The sequence below is a fragment of the Chlamydotis macqueenii genome, chromosome 1, assembly GCF_036417535.1.
Source record: "Chlamydotis macqueenii isolate bChlMac1 chromosome 1, bChlMac1.mat, whole genome shotgun sequence".
Classification (NCBI taxonomy): Eukaryota; Metazoa; Chordata; class Aves; order Otidiformes; family Otididae; genus Chlamydotis; species Chlamydotis macqueenii.
In genome coordinates, this window is record NC_141556.1 from 61,658,664 (window position 1) to 61,680,041 (window position 21,378).

At 43.0% G+C, this 21,378-nt stretch overlaps 1 protein-coding gene across 1 annotated transcript in view; it reads right to left on the reverse strand.

The window, feature by feature from the left end:
* The window catches only part of STAB2 (stabilin 2), an 83,213-nt gene that overhangs the window by 25,795 nt on the left and 36,040 nt on the right, over positions 1–21,378 (reverse strand). The window contains exons 23-42 of the mRNA XM_086754371.1: positions 20,530–20,710; positions 19,435–19,528; positions 19,061–19,219; positions 18,571–18,666; positions 17,690–17,785; positions 16,649–16,696; positions 14,102–14,238; positions 13,642–13,756; positions 12,602–12,679; positions 12,331–12,423; positions 12,110–12,217; positions 9,561–9,692; positions 8,338–8,463; positions 6,976–7,032; positions 5,664–5,759; positions 4,952–5,147; positions 4,323–4,418; positions 3,302–3,347; positions 1,932–2,008; positions 265–390 (exon numbers count right to left, since the gene is read on the reverse strand). Of these exons, the coding sequence (XP_086610497.1) occupies positions 265–390; positions 1,932–2,008; positions 3,302–3,347; positions 4,323–4,418; positions 4,952–5,147; positions 5,664–5,759; positions 6,976–7,032; positions 8,338–8,463; positions 9,561–9,692; positions 12,110–12,217; positions 12,331–12,423; positions 12,602–12,679; positions 13,642–13,756; positions 14,102–14,238; positions 16,649–16,696; positions 17,690–17,785; positions 18,571–18,666; positions 19,061–19,219; positions 19,435–19,528; positions 20,530–20,710 (2,157 nt within the window). The remainder of the gene's footprint in view (positions 1–264; positions 391–1,931; positions 2,009–3,301; positions 3,348–4,322; positions 4,419–4,951; positions 5,148–5,663; positions 5,760–6,975; positions 7,033–8,337; positions 8,464–9,560; positions 9,693–12,109; positions 12,218–12,330; positions 12,424–12,601; positions 12,680–13,641; positions 13,757–14,101; positions 14,239–16,648; positions 16,697–17,689; positions 17,786–18,570; positions 18,667–19,060; positions 19,220–19,434; positions 19,529–20,529; positions 20,711–21,378) is intronic.

The window sequence follows — 21,378 nt, forward strand, 5'->3', positions numbered from 1 at the left end:
AAGTGTATCCAGCTGCTGAAGATGGGGCTATCCTTGTTGAGAGGCAGATCTTTTAAAACAAGCTTTGGTGTCACGCTACACTGCTGTAGTTGCATTGTTTGCAAAGCAGTATCAAGCACATGGCAGGTAGAGATGCCTTTGGCATCAGGGTCTATAGTATTGGGAAATGGCACTTCTGGGTCATAGTGCCATTCTTCCACCTACAGGAAAACTCGCTCTGGTAGCTTCCCTCCTTGCAATATATGAGACATTGCAAACACTTACCGATGCAAACTATTCCATCACCAGTGTACCCCGCATTGCAGACGCACACTCTATTGCCAGGTGTTGTTCTTCTGCACTCTGCCTTGGCAGAACAGCCACCATTGCTGGTCTCGCAAGCATCAATAGCTGAACAGTGACAACAACCCAGATTAAACCAATGTGCTTAAATGGCTTTTCGCTTTTCAGGTTAAGCTGTCTCTTTCTTTTAAAGGAATTTGCTAACATTTTCTTGGCACAGGTCCTTTCTGATTTAAGAGACCATATACTTCATTAGTGCCAGATATTTAATACGTCTTATTGATTATAAGACGGAAAGCTGAGAAGATGCTTCCAGTATGGAAGATAAGAATTCATCCAGGACTGACTTTCAGTAACTTCCCATCTTCCAATTCTATCCATTTCAACCAAGCACCAAAAAAGAGACCTTCATGCTCTTCTCTAGGTTAAATGGCCATTTGAAGCTTTCCCTTAGCTTGCCTTTTTCTGCACGCATATCAAATGGCCGAATCTTGCAGGAGGCCTAGAGTGCAATACCACCCAGCCCCCTCTCCTGTGACAAAAAGTTTTTATTCAGATGGATACTTGTGCCATTTCTCCAGCTCTGAATGAGTCAGAGGCTAACAAATTGAGATTGCTTGCGTTACTCCCAGAGCAGGGAGGGAGCCTTTTCTGATATTCAGTGTGAATCAAATCAGCCCAAACATGGCTTTATTATTATTATTATTATTATTATTATTATTATTATTATTATTATTATTTCCTCAAATGATGCCAAATTACTGTTTCAGGAGCTGTAACAGTCAGATTGGGGGTTGGGGGGATGACTTGTCCCGTAACTGGTTTTCCCTGGGAATCCTACATTGGGGAATAAGGGTGAGCACAGAGCCACAATGGGTGACACAGGTCACCCATCTCTTCTTGCACATGGGGAATTTCCCACCAGCAGATTAAAATGGATTTGGTTGATTTGTGCCAGAAGAGAAAATGAAAGCAGCCAGAATAAAAGTGCTAATATCTTGGATTAGGACCCTGCCAGCTATTGTAAGTAGACAAATATGCTTCTGTTCCTAAGAGAATTAGTATTTTAATCAGTTAAAGATTAAGTAAAACAACTGTAAAATTAATTACCATCACTGTAGCTGGAAGTGGTCTGTTTTGTAAGGCTGGAGGGACACCTAGGATAAGCTGCTATTGCCCCTCTCGGAGGGTCTCTCAGATCTCTGTACTCTGAAGAAGTTGATTTTACCACCCCAGAAATCTGTGCCACCCCAGAAAGCTGAGGGAATGGTAGGGCTATACAGCTTCCAAGAGCTGGAAGTGCTATTGTACTCTGAATTAGCCTCCCTTTGCTGGCCTTTGTTGGGAAAAGGAGTAAAAGTCACAATCCAGGTTTCGTTACTCTGCAAACAATGGGGCCTGGGTTGTGCACAGCACGTTCCCTTTTCTCTGCTCTCCTTTAGCACAATGCCCCACAGCTTGGAGATTTTGAGCCCTTTGTTTGCTATGAATCTGCACCTGTTGGGCTCTGATTTGTTGTGAGCAAACTGGCAGCAATTCTTGTTTTATAACTGGTGCCTAGGGAAGTGCTCATCTCTCATCAGCTCCACCATGACCAGAGTGTTTCGAGAATGTTTCTTCCCTTTTGGAAAAAAACAAAGTTCACTTGCCTGTGCAGAACGTCCCGTTCCCCTCGAATCCAGCTGCGCACTGGCAATAGGCAGTGCCATTCGATAGGAGACGGCAGCTAAAGAAGTAAAAGAGGGAGATGACATTTAAAAGAAAAGAAAGCAGGCCTTCTGTACAGCCCTTGTTTTTTGTGCATTGTTCTGAAGGTAACATCACATAACTAACAAGGCATTTAACCATAGGGTATGATGTAATTACAGCCATAAAACCTAGCTGGACCAAGCTTTCCAAATGAATTTTTAATGTATTATTTTAAGTATTAAAAATGCATGCTTTGGCCATCGAGTGTTGTATTTTTTTCATGCAGAACTCAGAATTTGCATGCCTGCTCACCCAAAAACTGCACAGAAATTTTTGTTTCTGTGCCCACAATTTATTGAGGGACGTAACAGAACTGATGTGCAAGGGTGGGAGCCAGGCGTCTGAGTCTCCTGGGTTCAAGTTTGAGGTTTTTTGGACAGTTCAGCCTGCATGGCTTTACTGCCTCATGAGTTCTGCATAGTGCAGGGATTGCTCCCTGCTGTCACCCAGGGACATCATCAGAGCACAGTCAGCCCAGTCACTTCCCCCACCTCCTGCCATGCCTGTGCCTACCCCTCTACCTACAGAGGTATGGCAGTGGATGTATAAACATGTGGGAAAAAGGTTTCTCTGCTCCTGTGGAGGAGCTGTGGCTGAAAATGAGGTGACTTTCCAGCTATCTTTCCTTGTTCTTTAGATATTTCAGGTTATGGAAATCTTGCTATCCGGTCAATGATGGGATGTGGGTGTGCTTCAGTAAATGGCTCAGTGGGGGTGACTTTCTCCTTTGAAAACTGGCTAGTGTCCCAGTATTGGTGCTGGACTGCTGAGAGCATTTTTTTTTTTAAATATTTTGATGTGAAGAGCTGAGCTGTTTCTTGTCAAATGCAGCTCTTTTTGGTCAAATCAAGTCCCTAGTGCCAATGGCATTTCTCAGTTGTGTATGTTGTGGTGGATGGGGCAAATAGGAAGACCAGATAAAGCTCACCTCAGAAACCTTATTTTGTGATCAGTCTTGCCCTGGCCTCCTGTTCTCTTTAGTGCTGCAGGCTCTGTTTCTTTGTATACTGCATGGTAGGATGTCTCCCTCTGCCCCCACTCCCCCTAAAATCCCATTTGTTTCCCGTTTTAGAATGCATGTTTTGAACTTTTTGACCTCATCACCAAATATGTTACAATAACATTGCTCCTTATCTTTGTGGCAAAAAACATGAGCATTATCTATGCTCCTGAGAAGTCTTCATAAAGAGCAAGATGGACTATGCTTTTTGCCTTGCAAGAGATCCCATTTTTCTCCCCTCTCCTCCAAATAATTGGATTTCATACGTACTTAGCACTGGTATGGCATGAGGCATTACATGCATCATCTTTGATTTCTGCAAGAGAAAAAAAAAAAAAAAGAAACAGGGGTCAGAACCTTTTGGGTCAAGATCCTTCTAGTTTCCCAATCTTTTGTTCCCACCATGCAAAGCTGAAGTCTGTTAAGAGTTCTGCAGCAGACAACTATGCTCCCTGTCTGTATGGAGACTCCATCTGTAGAGATTAGTGGGTGCCACTTAAATTCAGTTGTGAGGAAGAGGCATGTCAACATACTGCCAGGAAACCATTTCAGCTGTTGTCATTTCTCTGTACTTAGTCTGATTCACTTTGCACATTATTAGTTTAATTATGTAAGTGTAGGTTTTCTAAAGGAACTGAAATTTGCTCAGATGTTGCAACTATAGCAACTCTAACCATAAAGTTCATATCATTACTATTTTTTCTCTGGGCAAATTTAAAACTGATATTGAATGCTATTATTAATGTGCTTATATGATTTTTTATTTTATACTATTATATGTAGAGTTCTGAAATAGTTATTTAATACATTTTAATTATGTCTAACTAAAATATATTTTTATTGGATATCGAGCTGCATTAAACCAACACAAAATGATTTATTTGCTAATTAATTTTTATTGTATTAGCAAGAACATAATTTAATATCCAGTGTTGTATAGCTAAATCAACTTATTGAAGCACTTCAGAGGCTTTTGATCTGAGGATCAAAATGTGCCAGGTAACTCTGCTCTGCAAAATACATAGCCTTAACAAATGGGATATTCTTTGGGAACAGATACAGGGCATAAGTAAGGCATTTATTTCTCATGGGCAGTATCTCAGCTGGCTCTCTATTAATATTGTAATTAATTGCCATAGCACAGGGAGGTTGCCCGTATTTCCCACCCGCATGTGGGGAGCTGTTGGATATCTGGTCTGGGATATCTGGGATCTGATCACGGCTGTAGTTCTGGCATTTCCTGAAATGCTCATTTTGCGCCCCAGAAAAAAAAAAGGAGGAGCACGCTCACCAGTCTCACACGTCACCCCTCTCCAGCCAACGTCACATTCACAGGAGCCGTCCCCATCGATCCCGCTGCTGCATTTCCCATGGATGCAAGCGCATGCTGTGGGGAGAGATGGGAGGAAACCACTGTCCCTGGGCAGGGTAGCAGTGTGCGCAGCAAGGCAGTGAGGGGAAGGAAGGGCAGGAGGGATGGCCCAGATATCTGCTGATGGCACCTTCTACTCTAGGCTATTTCAAGAAATGCTTTGGCTTGTGCCTATTGGCTTCTACTTACAGAATAAATCTAAATTAAAAATATGCTTATCTTTCCTCTGTTCCCAAATACAAGAACTGAAATTGTATTTTAATGGGAAAGCATTGGTGAAAAAGCAGTTCTAAACAGGACTATTCTCTCTGAATGCTGTTCTAAGCCTGTAGTGTGTCAGGCACTGTCCCCAAACAAGGGCGTAGAGAGAAAATACCATAATGGGGAAACAGAAGAGGTTAATGATGATTTTAAGACTGACCTATTACTCTGAAAGTGATGTACCTTTCTAGGATCTAGAATGGACATGGTTACAAGACCTAAGGGGAAGGTTTTGACATCTGACAAGAATAGTGAAGGTGCTGGTGTGGTTCAGGGATGCTCAGTACCTTGATCGCAGTTGCGGCCGTATTTGCCTTCGATGCAGCTTTCGCAGGCTGTACCGACAAACCCCTCTCCGCACTCGCAGGTGCCTGTGCCGTTGATGCCATCCTGGCAGATGCCGTTTCCGAAGCAGGCGTTCCCTGCTTTCCCTGGGCAGGGCTGGCATTGCTGCCCGAAGAAACCCGCACAGCACTCCCTCGTCTGGAAATCCAGAAACGGTGTGCTGAGGGTCAGGGTTAGGGTAGCAAGCGTGGCAGCAAGCACGTGGCTGCTGGATATCGTCTCTTGGGGCTGCTGCTGGGTGGGGGTGAACTGGAGATCTGGATTTTTAGCAGCACTTCAGCTGTGCTGGTCTCTGGCCATGCTCCTTAATGTGCTGGGGCTCAGGCTGCCACCACACGTCCTTGGTGGGACCCAGGTGCCCTCCACCACCGCAGGGAAAAGGTGGATCGGAATGCTAGGGACAAGCATGGGGTTACCCTTCCCAAACCTGTGCCTCCCTCTGCACCACATCACCTTCCTATGCTCTTCCTATGCTGCAGCTATCAGCAGCCTTTAACCTTCCAATCTCTGCTGCATCCAGAATGAAGGCAAATAAATACATTGTCAGGGACCACCTTGACATGCTGGGTGTGTTTAGTGGGGATTATGAGGAGGGTGAGCTTCAGGGATGGGGGTTCCTGGCCGTTACTGCAAGAGAAACGGTGTACTACTCACAATGATGGTTTTGGCACACTTTGGCTGGCACCCGATCTGGATGGTGTACAATCTCATGTTGTTTTCTGAGAGGACACAGTATTTCTTCTCCCCTGCCTGAACAATAATTGAAGAAACAGCTGCACTTCTGGGTGATATCGATCAGCTACTTTCAGATGTTTTTAAAAACAGGACATTAACTTTATGCATGCTGTGCACTGACTCACACATTCACAATGAAAAGGAAGGAAATACTTCTAGAAATAAAAATACGTTAGGTAAATGATTTTTTTCTAGCTAACATATGATCAATTTAACTCAGTGCCCTCAGTGTGGCATTTTAAAGACGTGTCTAATACTGCCGTTGCTCAGAATTGAACAGATCTTTTTTTCCTGAAGTTTGACAAACATTTCTTTTATTATCTGACACATTTCCTGTTCTTCCTAACTCCTCTTGGAAAACTGAGTGCCAAAGTTCTGCAAAAACAGCTGTTGAAACATCATCTTCCAGATCTGGACACAGCTGGGAAAAAAACTACATGCCAAAGAAGGCTTGCCAGTCTCATTGTACGCTTGTTAAGGAGATTGAGATAAGCATCCATCCAGCTGTTCATTGTAAAGGGAAATGTTAATGCTTTTGAGTTTTACCCATGAGCACTTCAGTTTGCCTTTGCCAGCCAATTACCTTAATGGGGTGGACGGGACTTGATATGCTTTAGAATCCTATTACTGGCGTAATTAATTAAAAATAAATAATAATAAAGGAAAATATGCTTATGTAATCCCAACAGAGGGGCTTTCCCAGATAAATTTAGATGCTGAGAAACTCTAGGTCGTATCGTGGTTGACAGGGACTCACTAAATATCTGCAGTTCTCATGTGTTGGGCCTGGGCATCCAAAGTCTCCTTGTGACCATAACTCACAGCATATTGCTGGGGACAGGTTGAGTTTGCCCTTCTGAACATCTCTGTTTTGAAGGGCTCAAAGCTGCTTCTGCAATTCCTCCTGTAGCGAGTATGCTCCAGACCATGTTCAACTCCTTCAGTTTTGCATGGTAGAGGTGACCTTTACAGTTTGAGGAGTCTTCAGTTGTCCCAGTGCATACTAGAAACTAGTCTATCAAGATAAAACAATCTTTAAGCTGTCCTTGATTCTGCTACCTTGCTCTCAGAGCAGATTGTGTCTATTGGCTGTAAGCAATGTATGTAGCAGGCTGAAGTAACTGCAATAACTTTTGTTGAAACTGAAGCAATTACATTAAAACCAGGATTGAATGCATCTATGCTCAGTTTTGACTTTTAAAAAAATTAGCATTGATGATAAAATACTTACTATTTCTTTTGTTCCTGGGGGACAACTTGATGGCTGTGAACAAATTCTGCACTTTTCCTTAAGCAACACAAATGGGAGTTAGTTAACAGACTGTTTAAAGCTGCAGACAGGTTGTTTTATAGAAAATGCATATTTTCCAGATATATTTCTAAACCTAGCCCTCTGGGTGCATACTCAGGATAACCCCTTTGGTAAAGGTGATGGGAGTAGCTGCACTGCTCAGCAAGGAAGAACATCCCTACCAGTGGGTCTGTAGGGACATCCCATGGGAAGCCTTCTCCCAAGGGGAAGGAGAGGGAAAGCTCTTTTGGATATTTCTCCGTGCTCTTTTAAAGCGATGCTTCCCAAAGGCCTCCCATCTAAAGCACAGTAAGAGGCAAATCCTGAACTTCGCACAGTTTGCCTGTGGTGCAAGGGGAGCTTGGAAACCGGAACCTCGTACCTCATGTATGTCCTGTGCTATACGTGCGTGTGAATCTTTGCTCATGTACAGTCAGCAAGGCTTAAAAGAACGTTTAAGTGTGTTGCTGCATTTGAACGTAGTAGGGAAAATAATTTTGCATGGGAAAACAAAGAACTATGTGCTAAGGACCTGACAGAGCAAAGCAGGGGAAAGGCCTTGAGTGACATATACTCAAATATGGGACTGTACCACGAGGAAAATAAGCTGCAAAAGTCTGTGCCTGTTAAATTTGCTTTAACTGAAGCACAAGTCTCACTTTTTCTTCCTCGTCTAGTTTGTTGCATGCTCCATAAAAAAGGAGATAAGCTGCCTGCTTGCTGTCCTATTTGACTCACTCAGGAGAAAAGACAAAGGAAATCTTTCTCTGACAGTTTGAGGAAATCACATCCTATTCTTTAGAGGAATGTAAACTCATTTATATTTCATATGTACAATGAACAAAAGAGGGAGAATGCTTTACTCAGAAGGTATGAGGAGTTCATGTGTATGTGCAATGGTATTCTACACTTGGAATGAAAAGAAGATCATTTCTGTACTAAAAAATATCTTATTTTCCATTTTCTTCCCCACTTGTTTACTTTACAAACAAGCGGCCTGGCTAAGGAGATATATTAGAATAGTGCATTACTATTATTTTCTGAAAATTAATTGTCAGGAATTGCTTATTCCTCTGCTACTTTGATTATATTTTATCTAGGCTGTCAGTACAGCAATTGTAGGATCAAAGCTGTCTTAATAGATGCTTTAATAGAATTCCAGGTAGGAATATTCTTTGTGGAAAGTGTGTGTGCATTCCTTACTGGGAAATACAGTGTCACGTATCCTATATGTTTGAGCTGTATTCGGCTATAGACCTCTCTGATGGGCCTTTAAGCATCTACATGAACAGAATGACTTACGATGATCACGGTATCATTGATGTCACATCTGTTCTTCTGGATTTCCAGGACCTTTCCCAATCCATGAATAATTCCTTTGTCTGTTGCAACATTTGTATAGCTTATAGGCGCATCATTTATGAACAGCTGCAGAAGAAATGCAATCCATTAGAAAGCAGCAGAGCTGTTTGGTAGCTATATGGTAACTGGAGCAGTAGCAGGTGAAAGAAGGAGCAATGTGCAAGTCTCACTTCAGGAAAGCCGACGAACATAGCTAACTTCAAGCACTTGCTCACATCCCAGTTGCTGCATTTAAGACCTTAGTGGCTGGATGGCGTGAGATGACTTGCAGCTTATTGAAGTTTCTTAGCAACAGAATTTGGCAGAGCAGCTTTTTCCACCATGGGGTGTAAAGGTTTGAAGAAGGAGCCTAAAGCAAACCAAGAGCTGGGTTTGGTGTCTGTGGGGAGTGAGGACCTTCAAGGAAGCCCTCCCAGCAGCTGTTCCTTCAAGGAGGACTTTAATCATCTCACTGCTACCCCACAGTCCTGTTGTGCCCTCACAGCAACAGCCCCATGAGCTGATGCTTTTCCAAGGCTCTGCCGTGGGCAGAGCAAACAGCAGGGCTGAGACTGCTTTGGTCAAAAGCTTTCTGTCCTCCTTTGCCTGTGCCCAGAGGGAGCTCTGGGACAGAGGAGGAAGACCAAGTGCCCTTCCTGGCTGTGCCACAGAACTGGGTGTGCCACTTAATCTAGCTGTGCCTGATTTTCCCATGAGTGGTGTTGAAAGCCAATTCATATTTGTTGCCCAGTGCTTCGAGCTCTTAGGATTGAAAGTGGAGTAAATACACAAAAAAATAGAATTAATGTTTTATAACTGAAGGCAGTCTTATAACTGAAGAAACTGAAGTTTCTAATAGCTCTTGGAAATCAGATTAATGACTGCTTTGTGATGCAGACTTGTAGCTGCTAGAGACAGATGTCCACCACAGTATCTTCTAAAATGCAATGCTAAATGTGAACAGCACAATTGAAATAAAATTCAGTCAAAGATCCCTTTAAGGGGACATGAATTAAGCAGGTCTGAGAGGGGCATGGCATCTGAGTGACAACTTTTGGCCTATTATATCCTAGAACCTAATGGGGGGTGCACAGCTCCTTTTGACTGCATGTTACTCTAAAGTTGAAGCTGGATTCATAAAAAGCAGGAAACCTGTTTCTCCAAGTAAGTGCAGACAGCAGTACCTGGCCGTTGTGGAGGAAGAACCCAACCTGGTAGGAAAACCCTAGCATGGTCTCCCTGTGCATGCCATTGTGCAGGTTGTTCTTCAGGAGCTTCTCATCCAGCACAATGTGATAGAGGATTTGGCCTTCATCCTGCAAAAACACAATTAAATTCAGAGTTATGTAACAAAACATGAAAAGTTATTAGAGGTAACTTTTCTCAAAGGGTATAACAGATTCAGGGAAAAGTTAGTCAGATGACTTTTTAGGACTCTGAACTTCATGAGTTCATTTGACATCAAAAGTTGCTTTACTTCTTTACTTTTCTACTCGGTGCTTTTACGATCTTCTACATACCCATTCCTTCTTCCTTTGGGAATTCCTGTATCACCTATAGATGAATGTTTATAGTAATGTATCGTATTTTTTTTTTTAATATCTTCAAAGTCATCTTCAGTCAATAGTGTTAGAGCCACACCTCCTTAACTTGTAGGAGGAAGCAGAAGTTGAATGTGTTTGTGAGAGATTTGTAGATGTGAGAGAAGCTGGGGCATTTGGAGGGTTTAGGAGCTGCCTAGCCAACAGACATAGTGCTGCTGCAGCTCTATCTTTGTGATAAAAAGTGCTTGTGGGAATCCTGATGCCTGCTATCTCCTTGTTCTGAATGTTCATACTGCTTCTCACTCTTCTGCTCCTTCAAAAGTGTGTGAAAGCATTAAGCAAGCCCAGGTTGCAAGATCTGTGATGTTACCTGGCTTTACCCACAGGGTGAAGTAATAGGTCTTTACATCTCTTCTGGTGGGACCCATTCTATTTTAATTTCTACAGATTTGACAAAGAAATATTTGTAGGTAAGGTGGGAATTAAGATAGATTTAATCTCCGTCAGTGTCCAACCCTATTTAATCCTCCTGACTTGGATGCTTTGGAGGAAAAGTTAACTCTTATCCATCTTCATTTCAGTCTTTAATCACCAGCAGAGTGAGAATGAAAACTTGCTTCATCAAGGCCAAGAAATGGGGGTTTCTTCCCTGTGCTGAGCTCTTCCCTCTGACTTCTCTCAAGGTGTTTCATAAAGAGGATAAGGCTTAGGCAGGCTTAACATTACTGTTTTCCGATTTCCTTTGTCAGGTTGCCACACCAGGCAAGGTTGGGAGGATGGAAGACAGACAGAAGAAACATTGGTAAGTAGTGGAAATGAGAAGGATTTCTTGTGTGTGTAATCTGAATCCAACAGGATTGATGTCCTTCGTGTCTCTCAAAGTTTGTTGTAAATGCTTCTTACAGTGATGCGGAAATGGTGATGTTGTGTCACAAAACAACTAAAATAGCGTTCAAAAGTCATTTGAGCAGACATAGCTTGATCATGTGTGAATTCTTCCAGTGAGACAGCAAGCAGGACTTTTGCTGTGAGCCTACCGGTTGGTAAGAAATGTTTTGGGATGAGTCATTTGAACTCTGTGCTCCTCAGCTTCCTGGCTGTAAATGGAGACCGTGAAAGTAGGGAAGGAGTGCAGCAGGGTAAATATTTATGGAAGAGGCAGGGAAGTATTAATGTCATTGAGCAAGTCATGGGTGAAGCTTCCTCTGCAAGGTATGGCTCTTGATACAGATGTTGGATAAAGCTGTTTCAAACTGGAGCAAATGTGAATTAAGGTGCTGGGATGATGCAGGAAACTGATAGCTTATCTTGGGAGGAGACTGACAGGATTGAGAAGGCTGTTTGGCCTTGTAAATATGTCAGGGCACAAATGCTAGAGAGAAAGTTGTTTCAGCTAAAGCATATTGCTGGCATAAGAATAAAGGGGTATAAACTGGCCAGAGGTGTGCTGTCCGAATAATATAAACTAGCTCTGGGCACGAGCACTGATGTTGTCAGGGGAGATGGGATGGACATGTCTGTGTGAGTAGGAGGAGCTCATGGCCAGGTCAGGCATGAGCCTGGGGTGGGACTCCCAGGAGTGGGTAGAAGCAATAGGGTTTGCTCAAGGAAGTTTTTCTATCCAGGAAAATTTCAGAAATTTTTCTAAGCCCTGGGACTGGCTAACAGTGGTTGTAAACTGGAATTAGAAACAGTCTGCAGAAGGTGTCTGGGCAATAACATTCCTATAGGAATGACAGAGCAAGCATTTGGATAGTTTTAAGAAAGAGTCAGAGTATTTTGTGGCATTATTAATGATGACGTTGCCAGTGATGATAGGAGACTGGACTTGTTCACCTAGGAAACACATTTCAGTGTAATTCCTGGTCATTCCTGTACTGATCATCTTTGTGAAAAAAAAAAACAAAAACCAAAAAAGTCTACTGATTAAATGTCTTGGATATTATCAGCATGGTTTTAATCTAGAGAAGGACAAAACCCAGAACAAATAGCTGGGCTCTTCCAGCAAGCCAGGAAAATATAGGTGGACCCATCCCTCCTCAACTCCTCTCATTTTAAAAGGAAAACCAAACTTACTGGATTTATGGAAAACAAATCCCTCTTCCTATTTCTGTGTCCTCTCAATCCATGCCCTTGAAACTGAGATGAGACACTGAGTTCTTAAGACAAGTCTTGTGAGTAATACGTACCAGAGTAGCTGACTTTTTATCCCTTAGGTAATTTTCTATGGCATCGTTATTTGGGGCAAAGACTGTGTATGTGTTTGCAGCTTCTATTTCATTTGCCAGGTTGTATTGCTGTTGTGAAACACATAAAAAGAAAGCAGAATGACCACTGATAGTCTGACACCGGTCCAAACGCAAATAAAGCAGAGAACCACTTCTATTCTTAAAAGGATGTGAAAGCTTACAATAATGTAGCCCCTGAAAATGGAGTAATCAGGCATTTGCTCCAGGCGGGCCAGCAGCCTTGGCATGACGGTGCTGCGGAGCGGGGTGAGAACCTGAAAAGGGAGCAGATATCCCATGTCAGTGCACGTGTACGTGCTGTGGTTGCAGCTGCATGGACCAGATACAGGACAAAATGCTGTTCTGTGCAAATACTTTTTTTTTCAACAGCTGTTAATTATTTCCCACTGCTCGTGGTGCAGAGGAACAAATCCTGCCTATGTGGCTGTATACCTTATCAATGACGTGTATGATGCCATTTGTGGATGCGATGTCGCCAGCCACGATGTGAGCACCCTCGAGGGTGAGGTTCTGAAAGAGGGAGAGGAGAGAGGGTTTGTTTTCGCTTTGCGATGGTGTTGTTTTCCCAGCACTTCACTCCATGGATTTCCACAGCTTCCCAAATGCTTGCCTGGGGCCCTTCTACAGCTCCGCTTGTGCCAGTCCTCACGGGAGGCTGGGTGACCCTCAGGGAGCTGTGCGCAGGAAAGGCGAGTTTGGGACTCTGTGCTGTTCCCTGAATGCACATCGGCAAAGCCATGGGGTTGCTTGCACTGGGCTGGTTACTCGGAGTGGGTTACTCATCCCCGCCCCAGGGCAGGATATGCTCCTGTGCCAAATCACACACTCCCATGTCTGTGCAGCTTTGAAGAACCCCATTCGTGATTTTTTCCCTTGGGGCATGGAGGCAAGGGGAACTTTTCCCTCCGTTAATGGAGATGAAGTGCTTGAATGTACCAGAAAATCCTCCTCAGAAGATGGAGTACTAAATACAAAGGCTGAGGGGGAAGGGCTGTCAGTTGTAGTTATTTACCATTAAAAATACCTTCGGGTGGTTTGGGACTATCAAGTTGCGCATGTAGACATGTGCGCGGTTTCACTGCTTCCTCCTACCTTCCCAGTTCCCTAAAATAAGTTACTGGCTTTTCTTTATGCTCTTCGTCTTAAATTAGTTCACAGAGGCTGTTGCAGACAGGGACTGCACTTCCGCTTGGCTACAAGGCTCTTTAGCATTTGCAGCAGCTACTGGGACATTAGGAATAAATAATATTGTGGACAAATTTCAGCTAGGTAAAGCAGTAGAGAAAATCAAGTTAATGTTTCTCCCAGAGGGCCCAATATAATTGATCTATTCCTTTAATTCTGTGACATGGTCTTTTTTTTTTTAAATACAGGTACATAATGTCTGTGTGGCTTTGTAATACAAGAAAGTCAGCGGCAGTGACAGTCAGGGTTTGATGTATGATACCACAGTGGTTTGCAGGTCATCTCACCCCATTTTCTTTAGACAAGTGTAGGAAGTTGCTCTGTAGAGATGTTGGCAGCATGTCAGAGGACGATAAATTCTGGAAATCAGCACAGCTGTAAGCTCCTGTCAATACATGATACCTAAAGGAAATTAACTGGATTTGAAGGTTTTGTATTTTCTCAGATAAATATGCTTAGTGTGTCTAAAACTGGTTTAGAGCAGGAATTGTTTGTACAATACCTAGTTCAGCTATGTTCTGATCTTAGCTTGGCCTTTAAACATTTCTGACATAATACAAATAACGTCTTTGTTTTCAGTGGAACTGTTACAAAGATTTATACCACTGTATCTAGAAGGGGAATCCTGTGTCCCTCCCTTTAAAAATGTAAGAGCTGTCTTGCTTTAGAGGCTTCAAACCAAAGTCTTGTTTGGAATGGAAAGCAATTAATTAACAAAACCCCCTAAACCCAAAATGTTTAACGTACTTCAGTAGAGTCGGGATGTTACTCTTTGACATCCAAAATACTTTCTCATCTTCATCCATGTTTTCAATTGCTTGAAGAGAAGGCACAAGGACAGTTAGGTTTGAGGTGGTGGACAACATCGAGTTTATCTTGGCCTCCTGCATGAAAGAGTGTAAAATAATTCATCTTGAGAACGATCTATAAATAGCAGCTAGTGACTTCTTAGCAAGGTGGAGTATGTGACATGCTTTGTGACCGGCCTGGAGAGGAAAAACTATTATACTGAGCAATGACTTGAACGAAAGTATTTAGAGCTGTACAAAAATGGTAAATGAATGTCTATTTTTTACAGAATAGATTGCTAGCATTTAAAGGGCAGAAGCAATGTTTAGGTCAGAGTTTTTTTATCAGGAAACATATAAGTTGCCTCCCACAAGAGTTAGTCTGTCTCGTGGATTCTGTTTTATGTGCTTGAATGTTAAAAAAACCAAAGAAAACAACAACAAAAAACCCCAAACCACACCTAGTGCTACTAAGTGATAAATACTACTGGTTACTGATAACTTCAAGTAACCTGCTCTTACTGAGCACTCCATGCTGTTTAATAGATAGAAGGATTATGAACTATGAAATAAGAAACTCACATGACACAATGTTCCCTATTGGAATAAGACTATTTAATATGGCTGGGATTTTTCATGACGTCCAAGTGATATCTGTGCCCACTAGCACTCCAGTGGGGCTTGCTGCTGACAGCTCTAATTTTAGATAGGGGATGTGGTCTCTATAGTATGCATGGCCTGATTGATTTTCCGTATGTTTTTATCTGCCTTAAGGATGGAGAGAGCCTCCACTGGAGAGGACTTGTCCCGTTGCGTGGATTATTTTTTTTTTTTGGTGGGGTAGAAAAAGGACAGTTAAAGATTTGAATGTGATCTTGCTGAAGATGTGGTTCTCCAAACTTTTCACAGGCTCTACAAGTTGCCATTTTTGATACTGCAAAACTTGAAGGAGCAATATGAGCTTGGGCTCTACCCTTTTACAGCTGGTATGCTGCCTGGAAGCTGGCTTGTTTTGGATAGCCCTTCAATACCCATACTGGGTTTTAAGTCAAGAAGGGAATCAGCTCCCTTAAATAGCTGGGAATTTTGTCTCTGTTAAGCTCATCTTTCTTTCTAGCCTTCATCACTGTCACCTTCCAAATATTTAAATATAGAAATAGCAACAGACTTCTCTTTCTCATCCTTCCTGGCCTGCAGGAAAAATATTTGGTTATGAAAAGTGGTAAACATCACATTCCTGCTCAAGTATGAAGTTAAAAACTCCTCAGATGGATATACCGCCATATTTTGCTCATATTTGTAGCTACCATTATTTAATTTAAGGAATACCATTTCTCTGAAATGTAGCAGAAATTTCCACATTGCTGCTTCAATAGATCATGCAGAATATGCTCCTGGATTCCCTCCTCCCCTCCTTAATTTTCTAAAGAGCACATTAGCAGGTGAACAGTCTTTCCTGTTGTGCTCATTTCTTTAACTTCATTAGTTTCTCTTCACAGTGTCCAGTGCTACAGCCTGAGCCCAGGGCCAGGCAGATAACTAATTTAAATAGCCACACTGGCCTCTCTTTTAGGCAGCTCCCTGAGGTCCCTGTTGCAATTGGGTGCTTTAATGATCCCAAGCTGTCTAACTTTGAAAAGTGTGAAAGCAGCTAATATGCTGTGACTTCTGCTTCTGATGCTATTCATTAACATACCCCTGTTCCTTTCTGTTTGCCAGGTTTGCTATACACTTCTTGTACTTAGGTTTTAGGCTTTTTGTGGGAGAAGCTCGTTTTGATCTTTATTCATACAGTGCCAACCACAGTGGGGTAGGACCTCAAATGTTACTGCTGCCCTTGTAATAGATGATAGCATGTGAAAATAAAAACTAGACAGTAACAATCTATCTATAACTTTTTTTTTTCCATCTAAATTGATGTTTTTTTCCCTAATCTGAAGACAAGCAAACTAATCTCTTCCTTCATGTCCTGCACCTCAGTCAAGGCTGCACAGATTGAATTTCTTTCCTCCTTGCTTGCTGTGGGAGCAGCACAGTGACCAGCCATACGGTTGTGTTTTCCTGGCACAGGGCACAGAGAAAATGGGGATGGTAATACATTGCCTTCCCTCCCCACTTACTTGTAGTTTTATTGCATGAGGGAAGTTGGAAGGAGCCACTTAGGTGCATGTTCAAGCTCTGCTTGTACCCTGGACTGCAATATATTTCTGTAGAGAGTAAGTCATGGCTTACGTAGCCCCCTGCCTCAAAGAATGGGCTTGTAACTTGCTCTTCTGTTTATGGAGCTTCCTCGCTTGCCTGAATTTGGGATCAGAATTTGGTTTTCAGGCAGAAGTAGGGAACCAGCTGATCAGCCTCACTGTAACGGGTGGGAAAAGGCACTCTGCCTTTCCAGAGCTTGGGCCTCCGCTGTGTGATGAGAATATTGTTGTGAGGTTCCTATTTCGCTCATGTATTTCTGCAAACTTGAACATACCGAAAAAAATCAACCATAAAGTATACTTACATCAATCCATTGGTTAAATGCGGCTGCTTCTGACAGAGTGGATAACTCCTGTTTAGAAAGAGAAAGAGAGAACAATGAGTATGCAAGCAATAACTAGCTGTACCAAAGCACTCTTGCTGTAGCCAGTGGTGTAACCCACTGTGTCTGGCTTGGCTGATGTGACATGGAGGAGGAGGTTTTCAGTACGTGTGAAAAAGGCAGGACATTTGTGTTTTTCTAGCATTGATACTTTCTGGTAATGGGAATGGCGAGTTACCAACTCTTTTGAAAATCAGGCCATCTATTGCTTAGGTGTATTAGGTGTGCCTGACCTTGGTACGTAACGTGTACTGACCTCACGCTGAGCGTTCATTTTCTGGGAATATAAATCTTTTCTTAACCCCATGCAAAATTAATTGTTTTGGTTGGTATTTGTACCATCTTACATAGCATCTTGTGTGTGGACAACCTTTATTCTACCACAGTACTTCAAACAGAGATAGATGATGGTACGAGCAGGGATGGCAGATAGTGCCGAGAGCCATGTAAGATTATTGCCAACGGCTGGGACAGCTGACACTTTAATTTCTCCAGTGCTGTTAAATGCATATTTATTTCACCAATTTACTTGTTTTGGTTTTGTTTGCCTGCCGGTCAGCATGGTTTGTTTTAACATGATAAGTTAACCGTTTCCACTGAGATAGACGTCAAGGCAGAACTTCAGAAGAGCTGGGTGCTCGCTGCTCCCAGCTGGGAGGTGAGGGCTTAGCACTTCTTGCGTGTTGGGCCTCTGGGGCTGCTTTTTTTTCAATTTGTCTTAAAGAAATATGCTTGGATCCCTTAGGCTCCTTTCCAAGCTGTGTTTTTAAACACAACAGATCTTTTTTTTTTTTTTTTCGTATCAGGCAAGAGTCTCCAGCAGGAACACTGTCTGCAGATAGCATGGGTGGGCATCACATTTTTCTAACTGTTTATAATGGCTTTGCTAACTCTCTGGTTAAGATCCAGTGTGAGAACTGTGCAGTAGGTCCTGTGCTCAGAGAAGGTGACCATCTTACTTACATCTGCAGCGTTTCCATAGCATATTCTACCGTCTCCTTCATAGCCCTTTGGGCACACACACTGCCAGCCATGAGAAGGCTCAAACTGACAAGTTGCCTTTGAACCAGAAAGAGAGAAAATGTATGAAATACTCAGGAGACCACTCAAAAGCAAGGATGGCCTGTAAAGCCTCTTACTGAGGCTTATACCCATTCGTATACAAATGTAAACTTAAAAGGATCTTCGTACCATCTTCCATGGACATCCACACCCTCCTGGAGGACAAACTCCACCAGCTGAGGGCACTAACTCCTTCACCTGCTCACCACGCACTAAATCTGTGGGAATCTAAACCCTTGCTCCATCCTTTCTTACTTCCTCCCTGCAAAAACTGGGCCCTGGTCCCTCATCCGATGATGGCAGATCCATCCTCTGCTCTCCAGTGCTCTCTGCTTTAGCTCTGTCCCTGCGTATCCTGCCTGAGGTTGGTGTGGCTCTTGTAGGCACTGGAGAGTCTGCAGGTCTGCTGAACACATGCAGCTACTGATAAAGCTGACAGATGCCTGCGTAGAGATGCATGACTTGGGTAAACACCTCAACAGGCTAGTGCATCTAAATTGTAATTGCTGGTAGAGACACAGTATTTATTTATTCCAGGCTTGAGATAGTCCTTCTGTACAGGCAGAATTGCGAACAGCCCTTGCAGCCTGTCCTCAGCGCACGTGCCATACTGACGTGGTTCACATAGCATTTTTGGTGCACGTAGTGCTACTTGGAAAGCTTTGTTCCAACTCAAACAGAAATTGCAGGCTTGAAATGGCAAGGAAATTCTATGGTGTGCGCGGGAGGTGAGGTGTGATATGTATCTGAACACTTTGTTCAGGGAATGATTTATTACTCACCAGATGATGGCATTTTCCATTTTGTTCCAGGCATGAGTTTATGGGTGTGCATTCAATTCCATTCCCCCGAAATCCATCCTTACACTTGCAATCATTCTGTCATGTCAATGAAACACAGCAGTTCATTAAGATGATTAAAATAGTGTGCGTATTCTGGACGTGGTGAATTAGTCTTTCTGTGTTTCTGTGTAGCTCTGTTGACTTCAGTGGAATGACACTGATTTAATATCTCCAGAGGACCTTTAGACTTGACATCTATTAACGCATTTACTAAAAAGTATTTCCTGCCAGAACACCACCGTGTAGGAGGGCGGGAGCGCTGGGACAGGAACGGAAGGAGACTGCTTTGGGTAGAGAGTGCTGTGTGGAAACAACTTTGTGGCTGGGAGGGAGAGGAGAGGTTGGGGAAGAAAACAGAGCAGAAAGCACCAGCAGAGCAAAATGGATGAGGACTAGTGCTGAAGGCGGCAATGAATGTGAGAGGGCGTACCTGACCCGGCCCGACATATATGCAGGTGGCATTTTTGTGGCACCTTGATGCGGTGGGCAGCAGGCAGTTGTTAATGGCTGAGCAGTCCCTTCCATCGCCTGTCCATCCTGCCTGGCAGACACATGTGTGCTCTCCTGGGCCTGTCTGAATGCACTCAGCCTGGGGGGAGGATGCAGAGACATCCGTTCAGGACAGTGAGGTGGCATCTGGCTTTAGGTGTAAGGCTTGTCTAAGCAATAGTGATCCTGCTATCTGGGAAAAGAGCTTGAAACTGCAGTGAAAATCATGACTTTTCTGCAAAAGTTCCTGGCCAAACCCTCCTTACTGCCCACTTTTCTACGATGTCAGGCTCTGAAGGAAAAGCACATACTTACATTGACATTGCAGCCACCTGGGTTTGAAGCAGCACAAGGATCAACTTTGCTGCAGCTCATACCATCTCCCTCATAGCCAGGTTTGCAAACACAGCTAGAGAGAAAAGAGGAGGGATGCATTAAATGTTATAGGACAGCTGTAAAGTGAAGTGATTGTTTTCCACTATAGCATGCTATTTATAAGCAGCTTAAAATTGGCAACCTTGGATTCATGAAGCAAATAGCTTTAGTGCATACATTATGGGTTTTTTTTTTTTTTCCAAAATATTGCCTGATTAAGTCAAATCAGGGATCCATTCTCTGTGTATGAGATGGGGAGTGAAATGAATTCTGTGCTGCTGTGATCTTTGCATAAGAGAGCCAATAGCTCTAAATTAATTATGAGCAGGGGTTGCTCTTGCTTTCAGTGACAGTGCAACACTATGAGCCACTCTGTTTCCCTGGCTTGTCTCCCCCCCAGGATTAACCCATACTGGGGGGAATTTCTTAAGCATTCATGTTATGCAGCATCCCTCATTTTGCTTTCTGTGGTGACTCATGAATACACTGCGGCAAAAGGCAAACTTGCTGTGTGTGAAGGTGAGTATGAGGCAAGTGCAAAGCAGCTGTGGCACTAACACAGTTTTGTGACCAGCCCTGTCTGGACTGGAGAGCCTGTGCTGAAGTCCGTGGTGGTGTGGCATGCAAATCTTACCTAAGCTGACCAGAGTGAGCTCTCTATCTCCAAACTGCTTGAGAGTTTCATTGTTTTTCAGCTAGGCTCAAACTCCTAATCCACTAAGGGATGGGTAGAAATAAGAGGTTCCTAACAGCCTTTGTACATGTTGGCAGGAAGGCAGCCTTCTGAACAAGGGTCAGATCCATATGCATCTATCTTATCAGTGCTAAATATAAGGTATAGGGTAGGGCATTGAGAACTCTTAATTACTATCTTGGAACTCAAGGTCTATGTGGTGCATGTTTATGCTTATTTGCTGCATAGCAGTATTTCAGAGGCTGATGTTTTTGTACTGCCACAAGGCACTGTTTTGATCAAGCAAAAGGGAAAGAGCTGCATCATAGTTGATGTTAATTGGATGCAAGTTACTGACTTACCTCACAGCACCATCTGTAAGCTGACAGTCTGCATGGGCATGGCAGAGCTGTAGGGAGGGCTTGCAGGGAATGATCTCCTTATCACAGAGTTTCCCCATGTATCCGCTTCTGCATGATCCAGGAAGACAGATCCCATTGCTGTCTATTCGGTTATCGCACTGCCCATAAATGCAGAGGCACTCTACCAGAGATAAATTACAATGTGCCATTTCATAGTGGTAAAAGACACCTATCCTTACATAGCATTTCTTATGAATCCTCTACTTATGTCCTCATTTTTATCTAGAATCTAAACTTTTTTTTTTATTATTTTGAAAGTCTCACTTTGTTGAGGGACTTACTCTTTATTTATCACATTGATGTCTTTTCAGGTATGTTTGATGGATAACTATTTAAAATCTGTCTTGTCTTTATAGCACAATTGTCTATCAACGACAGGCATAGTACTTCAGAGAAGCAGGGACAAAATACTATGCCCTAGGCTATTAAGACTGAAGTTATTCCATTGCACAACTTTCGGTGTACTTTCAGTGATATGGGAAGCCTTTTAATACTGAGTCCACAATCCTACAAGTTGCGTAGTGCTGGGCTAGTACACAGAGCAGAAGCACAGACCTACCATCACTTTGCTGGGGCTGGGCTGATTAATGCTACTGGGAGACACAGCAATGTGTGCAAAGGACAGAGTAGGTAAGCCTTTTGCAATCCCAGTAAGTGCCAGTGGTGACTAGTTAGGCTAACACGTACTGCTTTGGCAGGACTGGAGCTTAGGCAGTACCACCCTTTCTTATGGAATTTGTCTTTTGGTTTTTGTCCATGTACCTCTGAACCTTTGAGTGAGCTTTGTTT